The sequence below is a fragment of the Sinocyclocheilus rhinocerous genome, unplaced genomic scaffold, assembly GCF_001515625.1.
Source record: "Sinocyclocheilus rhinocerous isolate Xijiao unplaced genomic scaffold, SAMN03320098_v1.1 scaffold615, whole genome shotgun sequence".
Lineage (NCBI taxonomy): Eukaryota > Metazoa > Chordata > Actinopteri > Cypriniformes > Cyprinidae > Sinocyclocheilus > Sinocyclocheilus rhinocerous.
This window is the reverse complement of record NW_015631049.1, coordinates 1,229,287-1,239,717: the sequence shown is the minus strand read 5'-3', so window position 1 is coordinate 1,239,717 and position 10,431 is coordinate 1,229,287. Positions and strand designations below refer to the sequence as shown.

The window sequence follows — 10,431 nt, the reverse complement described above, 5'->3', positions numbered from 1 at the left end:
ATTGCTTTTGTTAGCCTATCCAGTTGAACCCACTAGATGCGGCGCTGCTACGTTGTTCATTCATATATTGCGGAAAACGAGAGCATCAGTGTGGAGAAGATGTTGTTTACGTCAAAACTGAAACCAAGCCGTTCACACAGAATGCATATTTATCACATTTTCTAGAGGGACATCTATCAGCGTTGCACTCGCGTCTCGCACAAGAGAGCGGCATGTTTAGAAAGCCATGTAAAATTAATGTAAGTTCAACTTTTAAAAAACATGTCTCAAGACTTTATGGCGGTTTTCCCCCATCCCACTGTATCTCATGTTTTTAAATGAAGAAAGTAGCCTACTCTTTGTGATTGGTTTTCGGTCCTTTGTATTAAACTATACATACATGCATGGTGCTGTTTTTTTTCTAATTGTTTAAGCAACTTTATTGATTAAATATGGTTTATAAACATTATTTTAAACATTATGCACTTTTTTTCAAAGATAGTCGTGTTATTTTATTACGCTTTGAAGAAACGTGCATAATATTTTGCTCAATGCGCCCTCTTGTGGCCTCAGGAGAGAAGCCAAAAGCTTTTTTTCTGAAATTATGCCTTTTAAATTCGAATATAATTTAGATATTTTGATAATATTTAAGTGGAAAATTCGAATTTAGTTTTTCAGTCATTTTGACAGCCCTAATGCACACAATGACCACTCTTTGTCATAAATTCCTGCAACTGCTTCAGAGTTGCTGTAGGCCTCTTGGTAGCCTGTCTGACCAGTTTCCTCCTGACTCTTTCATCCAGTTTGGAGCGACATCCTGATCCAGGGAGGGTCTGTGTTGTTCCAAATACCTTCCAATTCTTAATAATAGACTTCACTGTGCTTCTACGCATTGATAAAGCCTTTGAATTTGTTTGTATCCATCTCCTGACTTGTGCCTGTCCACAACTTTATTCCGGAGATCTTTTGTGAGTTTACAAGTCATTTTTAGGAGGGGGGTGATCCTTTTTCCAAATCAGTGATTCTGGTTTTTTATTTATTTTTTCTGACATGTTGGTGTTATCTTTCACTTGGATGTTATAAGTTGCACTGAGTAAATACATTCACAATAGCGTCATACCCTGTTTCTGTCACACGTCCAACAACAAGAGCCACAGCACAGTGGAGAAGGTGTCAGTGACACTATCACACACAGAATGAGAGAGCTAAAATATCTGAATAAAAGAGAAGGCAGACAGAAAGAGAGAGAGACAGGTGGAAAATGGGAGGAGGGGAGAAAGATAAAGCCCTAATTACTTGTGTTAATTGGAGCCCTAGTTTCTCCCTCTCTCTGAGGAGGCACGCTCATCTCTTCTTTTCACAAGAAGAGTGAAAGAGAGAAGAACAGAGATGGAAAGAAGGGAAAGAGAGAAAGAGAGCAAGAGGAGGGACAGACAGCAGGTGGCTGGAAGCAGGTCAGCAGGAGACGAACACAAGGGAAGAAGCTGAGATGTTTCCCTGCATCTATTCCTACAAAAGAAACACGTAAACATTTGATTTCTCAGTCACATTTAAACTTCCTAAAGATATCTAGAAAGCAGGTAACTGATAATTCACATCTATCTGATATTTTAAATAATAATTAAAAAAAATATATATTTTATTGTTTTCCCGTAACAAATTATATTTAAATAAAACATAAAATCTGAATAATAGGTAAATATATGGAATAAATGTAATAATTAGTTAGGGAATAAATGTAATAATAATTTTACTTGACTGCACCTTTTTCATAAAATAATAATAATATGATTAGTATGTATTCATAACAATAAAATATTATAAAATAAAATTATTATTACTATTATTATTATTATTGTTGTGTCTTTAATGTAAGTTATGCAAAATAATTTTCACACTCACAATTGTGCTGTGATAACCTGCACTTTATTTAACAAGGATATCTAGGGAATGGAAGCTAGCACTTGATACAAACAGACACCGTTATCGGCCTATAATTTCATCTCAAGAGGCCACCGTGTGCTTTATATATACCTATTATAAGAGCCCCTGTGCAATATACTACATGTAATTGCAGTAATTACAGTGTAAAAGCATCATGCAAGTGCATTATAAGAGCGTAAACTACAGTTTAACGGAGCGTCTGCTAAAGGGCAATGTCGTAACTAACAGCTCGGTCATGAGAAACAAGAGCACAATGCTCAACTTTAATAGTGGTGACAGATCAAGGTGGTGAGGCTCAGTAACTGTGGTTTATATATCTTAAACACTTGAGATTGAACCTGCAACCCTTGATAAAAGCCTAGATCATAATGTAATCTAATCAGACACTTGTATTAGAAATGTGCACAAGTAATCGACTAGTCGAGTACTCGTTCTGCACCAACTAGTTGACCATAAAAAGCAGTGCTTAAATTACTAAAGCAATTTCTTCTCGTTTTTTATGTATGTATGGTTGTACTGCTGCCTATCTTGGCCAGGACACTCTTGAAAAAGAGATTTTTAATCTCAATGAGTTTCTGGTTAAATAAAGGTAAAAAAAATAAAATACAAAAAAAATACACACGACCGGAAGGAGCGGAAACGGTCGACTGTGGCATAATTAAAGCTCCGCTGCTTTCGAGCCGTACGTGTGTCACGCTCGTTCAGCGGCCTCGTTTCGCTTCGACGGCTTTCAGCCTCACCCTGCTTCATTCTACTACGTTAATAAATCATTAGCTCATCCATGAACATGATTTCTGCCTGAGTCCCATCGGATTGCATCGGCTGTGGGGATGAAGACGACAACTCCCATGATTCCACACTCAGTCACGGCGTCATCAAACTACGCCTTTGTTTCTTTGTTTGTTTTGAATACGCGCCCTCTAGCGGCGAAAATTACATATTGTGCCTTTAAACTGTCATTTATTTAAGTTTTTATTTATAATGTATATTTATAAAGTATAATACCTCAATAAATAAACATCTATTTAAAAATTATTATATGGATTTTTTAAAAATAATACTTAAAATTAATATTTATAATTTACACTACCGTTCTAAATGTTGGGTTCAATTACTTTTTTTATTTTATCAATACTTTTATTAGTAAGAATGCATTCAACTGATTAAAAATGACAGTAAATATTTTACATTGTTACAAAAAATTACTTCAAACGAATGCTTATGCTTTTCTTAGAAACCTTCCATTCATCAAAGAATCCTGAAAAAATTTATCGTCTTCCACAAAAATATTAAGGAGCAAAACTGTTTTCAAAATTGATATTAATAAGAAATAAGAAATATTTATTGAGCGCCAAATCTACATATTAGAATGATTTCTGAAAGATCATGTGACACTGAAGAATGGAGTAATGGCTTCTGAAAATGCAACTTTGGCATCATAACAATAAATTGCATTTAAAAAAAATTCAAATGTAAAAAATGTAACAAGAAAACAATTTTTTAAATTATAACAATATTTCACATATTACCATTTATATATACATATATATTATTTCATTTGATCTATTATTGTTTATTAGCGATAGATATACTGAGTATATAGTGTACTGAGATTTTCCCTTAATAATAAAAACCTTCATTTAAAAACTGCATGTTGTGTTTACTTGTGTTATCTTTGACTAATATTTAAATTAGTTTGATGATCTGAAACATTAAAGTGTGACAAACATGCAAAAAAATAAGAAATCAGGAAGGGGGCCAACAATTTTTCACACCACTGTATATATATATAGCTTATTAATTTAAATGGCACACATGCACTTACCTAAAAGAAAAATTAGGTTAAATGTCAAGGGCAAAATGGTGACAGTATATGGACCGTCTCATCTCTAACTTTCAGTTAGCAGGCCAGACCTTTATCTACTAAACTACACCTCCCCACACGAACAATACCATGGAACAAGCACTGGGTCAAAAAACCCACAAGAGAGACGGTCAAAATTTAATGTGTTACACACACCCACACAATGTACGCAAGGAAGTCAGCGTGAGTCATTATGTGGAATTGCATATATGGGCTGGACCTCAGAGGTGATAATGCTCAGGACTAACACCTTAAACCACATACTGTAAACCCTGGTAACAAGCACACAACCACACACTCACGCAATGTAGAAAGGGATAAGTACAGGAAAGCCAAAAAATTGTGTCTGTGTTTGTTTGAGCAAGTGTGTATGAGAGGGAGAGAGACATAATGCATGATGAAAGGACAGAGATAGATCAGTAGAAAAAACACGAGAAGACATTTATAGAGACAGAGAGACAAAAGACACAACAGCAACACTCTAGAACTTTATATCGCTACACAAAGCACCTAAACTACACACAACAGCATACAGTTCATTTTCTCAAACAATGTTAGTGTCCAGTTCTGTCATGCCACCTTTTTAGGTCACATTTCACCCTTGTGTGTGATGGACAACGAGCAAGATCTGTGTATTGCACTGTAGGGCTGTCAAAATGGCTGAAAAACTCAATTCGAATTTTGTGCACTCGAGATATGTTTTTTCAAAGTTGAACTTGCATTAATTTTACATGGCTTTCTAAACATGCGGTTCTCTTGTGCGAGTGCGAGTGCAACGGTGATAAATGCCCGAAATATGCGTTCTGTGTGAACGGCTTGCACTCTAAAAAATATTGTTTGGACGCAACAAAAAAAAATGTACGCAACAGTTTGCATCATTTTTTTTGAGTTAAGGCAACTTCTTCTGAAATTAAGTTCAACTAATAAACTATATTGTGCTATATATACTTAGATAATTGTGTTAAAACTAACAATTAATAAGTTGAATACTCATAAAAATTAAGTTGTTCGAAGTTGTTTTTCACATTGTTTTAAATTTGATTCAATCATGGACACTGGTTACAAAAACTACTAAAATATTATTTTTTGATGAAACGGCATTTAATGCTGCCAGGTAACCAATCTTTTAGCATTTTCAACCAAATTCCTTCTGATTGAAACCGCTTGTAAGACAATGTCTAGTGAGTCTGTTCTCAACCTAAGCAAACGCTCTACTCTTCAGCACAATGGTAATCTCATAAAAACCACCAACATAACAGAAACACTTTTAAATACTAATATAACCGAACACTGAACATTAATAAATCTTCTCCTGTTCTGATCTTGAATAGAAAAACAACGCAGCAGCGCCGCATCTAGTGGCTTCAACTGGATAGGCTAACAAAAACATTCAAATGTAATGACACTTACATCGTCATCGCATCTCGTGCGCCACTGATAAGGCAGCCTCCTTAACGCACACCTAAAATTCGAATGCAACGTTTTTGCATTCGAATGTGGATTTTTATATTAAATTCGACGAATATTCGAAATTAAAAAAAACTTTTGACAGCCCTATTGCACTGTGGGAGATGCTGTTTCAAAAGGCATCTCCAAATGCAAAACAAACTCAAAGGGAATGTGTATGTGGTGGTGATGGGTGTAACAAGCTAGGGCCAATGATAGAGGAGAAGAAAGGGCAGAAGAGAGGCACAGAGAAACGGAAAACATTAAGAAAATCATTCTTACCTGGCATCTGCTTCACTGTAGTACTCTCTGGCTACAATGTCTTCAAACAGTTCACCTCCAGTCACCCTAAAACACAGGAAGTTCAGCCTGGCTATTTGCTAATTCAAACAGAATTCCTGTTCTAGTGCACGTCCCTTCCTCGAGCTCAGTTTCCATGGAGACAAGAATCCAATGTAAAAATTCTCCGGAAAGCTAGAACTGTGAAAACCAAGTGGAAGGTTTTTAGGATTCACAAAGACGGCATGCCTTTGGGGAGGCACTTTTCTTTCTGTTTTTTACCTATTTGATACCCTTATTATCAACATGTTTTAGTTCAGTTCTTACAAATTATAACTCATGAAGCCCATGTATTCTTAAAAGGATGGTTTGTGAAAAAAATTTAAATTCATCAAATGGCTTTTGAAGACTTTGAATACAGCACTCCAGTGTTGTTACTGTAAAAATAAGCTATTAAAAATAGTTTACAGTCATTTAAATAAAGCTGAAATAAAATGAACTTTAAAAAAAAAAAACGTTCTAAAAAAAATTATGAAAACTTAAACTAAAAACTGAAATGAAAATAAATTCAAACCAAATGGAAATATTAATAAAAAACGAATAAACTTGACAAAAGCACATAAAAATACTGAAACTAAAATTAAAACTGAAAATACAATAATAATTCAAATACTCTAATAGCATATAAATAATACTGAATGACACTACAGAACATGTGTCATATGTACTACTTATTTTTAATCATTTTTGGAGCTTGACAGCCACTATTTAAAGGGGTCATATGATGCGATTTCAATTTTTCCTTTCTCTTTGAAGTGTTACAAGCTCTTGGTGCATAAAGAAGATCTGTAAAGTTGCAAAGACTAAAGTCTCAAATCCAAAGAGATATTCTTTATAAAAGTTAAGAGTCAGCCACACCTACCTAAAACGGCTCGTTCTAACACGCCCCCACATGTCTACGTCACGATGTGGGAAGATTTGCATAACACCGCCCAAATGTTCACGCAAAGAAAGAAGGCATAACTTTTATTCTCGCTATCTGCTTCGTCATGCCTGGAGCTGATCCGTGCTGGTTGCTGAGGGAATACTACAACTTTGCGCTGTGGATCGCCGGATCGGCTTTCACCGTGGACGAAGCGGAGTCCAGCCCGGGGTCGTCACATGTGGTTGCCGCAAACCCGCTCCTTCGTCTAATCCACCGGCCTCCGCACACTCAAGCCCGCCGCCGATCACTCTAGCCCGCCGGCCATTCCTCGCTCTAGGCCGCCGTGTGTGACGCTGTGTTTCGTTGTGAAAGCGAAACTACTTTGTTTGGCCTTCTAAAAATGGACACGACTAGAAATCAGTGGTTAAGTTGTATTTACAACACTGTTCCAGAACACTTCAACCCAAATATTCGGATGTGTGCAGCACATTTTATGGAGGACTGTTTCCTGATCCTGGTAGAGTAGACTACAATGCCGGCTGTTCTGACTCACAGATTGTAAGTACGTTTTTTATATTTAAAGGATTTGCCACTGACGATTCAACCGTGAGTTTTGAGCAGTGTAGAGTAGTGCTTGTTGTTTGTCATTTCTCCGATCACAAATGCAGACATGGTTTTATGTTTACGCGGCGCGATGCAACGCAACGCGTAAAAAGACCGTATAAGTCATTATAATCCATAATTATGTCCCCACTGGATGCAACGAATGCCTCGTTTATAATGCCTCGTTTTGAATCATCGCTCCGGCCTGACAGGGCATCATCACAGTATGGTAGGGGCGTAACATTTCCGTCACACGCTTGAGGTATTCGGCCAATCACAACGCACTGGATAGCTGGCCAATCACAGCACACCTCGCTTTTTTAGAACGATGAGCTTTGTAAAAATCGACACGTTTCAGAAAGGCGGGGCATAGAGGAGAAACAATAATGTACAGTATGTGGAAAATAATGTTTTTTGAACCTTAAACCGCATAAACACATTTCATTACACCAAATACACAAAATAATGTTCTTTTTAGCAGCATCATATGACCCCTTTAATATCCACTTTCATCAGAAAACAGCAGCCTGAATGACAGCTAGATGTTTTAAAGTTCTCTTGGTAATTTCCTACTTACAAATTACAAAAAAAAAAATCATAATTACAATGGTATGTATGTCCAATCAATCAAAATAAAATGAATGTGTTGGCCAATTTTATTATCTATACTTTCTATCAAAGATACTGTATGAGCTTTATTATAGTACAGCAAAATTAAGAACAATGGAAATAGAACTTCGGCGATTAGATGCATTTTAGGTGTGGAATTGACGCTTTATCAGTGTATTTTATGAAAACATGTTTTTCCATGCAAGCCTGTCACCGTATATAAACAGGCAAATTAGTAGTATTTTCTGGCAAATTTGATCACTGGTCTTCATAACCAGTACACATAATGCATATAAACTACATTGTAAAATTATTATGATCAATAACAATTTGTGCATATGTCCTCATATCATAAATACAATCATTCCAACATGACCTGAAGGCTGCAGTGCTCTTTTTGTGTTCATTTAGTGTTGTGAGAGTGAGCAGATGACATCCGTTTAACAGTGCAGAAAAACAGAATGCTGATAAAAGGCTTCAGAGGCACATAACATATGAAGTATGAATCATTTTAAGCTGTGCTCTTCCTCACGTCAAAGCTAATTTGATGACAGGAAACGGAGGAACATGCTGACAGGAAGTACACTGACACTTACAAATCAAACAGTAGGTAGTGGAAGCCCTCCTCTGATATACTGTCATGCAGACGAACTAAAACAAAAACAGAGAATTGAAGTTAGATTTTATTGTGGCTGTAGGGACAAAAATCACACAACATCCACCTGACCTGAAAGTCTGAGAATAATCAACTGTCAAAAACCCATTTCGAGTTTAAATGCTTAAAATGCACTTTAATAATATACATGTCTCTGATTCTAATTGGTGGAGGTATAGCTCACCGATATTGGGGTGTTTCAGCAGACGACAGATTCGAGCTTCTCGTTCGAGCTTCTGATGGTCTGAGGGTCAAACACAGAAACACACAGAAAGTGTTGTAAGCAGTAATTATAAATCACTGAACGGTGTGATATTAGCTGTAAAGAAACAGCCCAACAGTAAGGATGGACTAATATTAAAATGCTGGTCGATATTGATAAGCCTTCTTTTATATATTTTGTTGTTGAAGCTACATATACTAACACAATAAAATGCTAAAAAATGAAATAAATATTTAGTTAATATGAATTTAGGAATCACAAGTTTACAATTTAAAGTATGAAACACAGATAATCATTTTGAGATCTGCTTAATCTAATCCAAATATAAAAACAAGCAACAACAAAAAAGCATGCATATTTAAATATCTGTCAATATATATCAAATACTGATAAATAAAATAAAATACAACAAAATACATATTTTAACTGACATGGTACCAATAAACTGTGCATTTCAAATATTGTAAAATTTTGGGTAGACTTGGAATAAACCAAGTTCAAAATAAACAAAGCTTCATATCCATCACATTGGTCCTAGCTCCAATATAGACTTACAAGCCATGTTTCCATTGGTAATGACATAATCACAAACCTGATATGCCATTATGCTTTTTAATTATGTCATCACTATTTCCTGTGTCGAGTGTTGAGCATTTGCCACAAAAACATGAGAGGAGGCAGCAATCACAAACTATAAGCTTGTCAGAGTTGTGCTAAATCAACGTCCTAGATCTCATTCAGTCTTGATAAAAGGGTCAGAATGGCCCAGAATCTAGGGTGGCTAGATAGAGACTCAACACAATGTTTAGATGTACACCTTCACTTTTACTCCAGATTAGATTTAAGGTTCAGACGGTGAAAACAAAGCTAATATCTAGGGGTGTGACGGTTCAGATTGCTCATGGTTCGGTATGTGCTTTGTTCAGGGAAAAAAGGACTATGGTCAAATAAAAATAAATAAAATAATAACAATAATCAAACTAGATGCAACAGCACAAATAAATACAACAGAGCAAAGATACCAATAAAATAAACAGTGTTTTTCAGGTGTTTAACAGTAATTTTCAGGCACAGAAATTTAAAAGTGAACAAATGTAAAATAACAGTGCATTTTTCACTGTATAAATTACAGACCAATCCTTGTTGAAGTTACAAAAGCTATTCAATCAAGAGAGGTGAGTGATTTCATTGTCTTTTGTTGTTTAACATTAAATTCACAGACAGCACGAATAGACTGCTGTTCCTTTAAGACATAATTCACACATCCAGTACACTGATACTGATACACATGCGTGTTCTTTCTCGACTGTTTACGTTCACTTAGGCCTGGGCGATAAAACGGTATCGATATTTATCGACGGTACACCTTCTTCGATAACGATATTAAAAATGTTCAATATAGTGCACGATATAGGCACGTGCTATGAGTGACGCAAACAGCACATACAAAAACACAAACACGGACATGAGTGCTGTGCCTGCCTGTGATGAGGAGATTGTGAATAAAAAAAATGGATATTAGTCTAATTTAAAATAGACACTTGCATTTGAATGCAAAAATAGTACAATCAAATGTTAGGTGTGCATCAGCTTCATCAGTGGAGCACGAGATGCGGTGATGATGATGTAAGTGACGGTTGCATTTTAATGTTTTGTTAGTCTAGCCCACGAGATGCCCCGCTGCTGCGTTATGCATTCAAAATATTATAGAAATATAGAAGCTCAATGCGGAGAAGATCTTGATTAGGTTAAAACCGAAACCAAGCCATTCACACAGAATGCATATTCAGCGCATTTTCTAGACGGACAAATACGACCGCTGCACTTGCGTCACACACAAGAGATGTATAGAAAGCCATGCAAAGTTAAAACAGTTAAAACTTTTAGAAAACACATCACGAATC

At 36.0% G+C, this 10,431-nt stretch overlaps 1 protein-coding gene across 30 annotated transcripts in view; it reads right to left on the bottom strand.

The window, feature by feature from the left end:
• Nucleotides 1–10,431, bottom strand: part of LOC107741206 (calcium/calmodulin-dependent protein kinase type II subunit beta) — an 80,732-nt gene that overhangs the window by 49,454 nt on the left and 20,847 nt on the right. For all 30 annotated transcript variants that reach the window (XM_016553855.1, XM_016553845.1, XM_016553873.1 and 27 more), the window contains exons 3-5: nt 8,489–8,548; nt 8,246–8,300; nt 5,516–5,581 (exon numbers count right to left, since the gene is read on the bottom strand). In XM_016553855.1, coding sequence (XP_016409341.1) covers nt 5,516–5,581; nt 8,246–8,300; nt 8,489–8,548 — 181 coding nt within the window. The remainder of the gene's footprint in view (nt 1–5,515; nt 5,582–8,245; nt 8,301–8,488; nt 8,549–10,431) is intronic.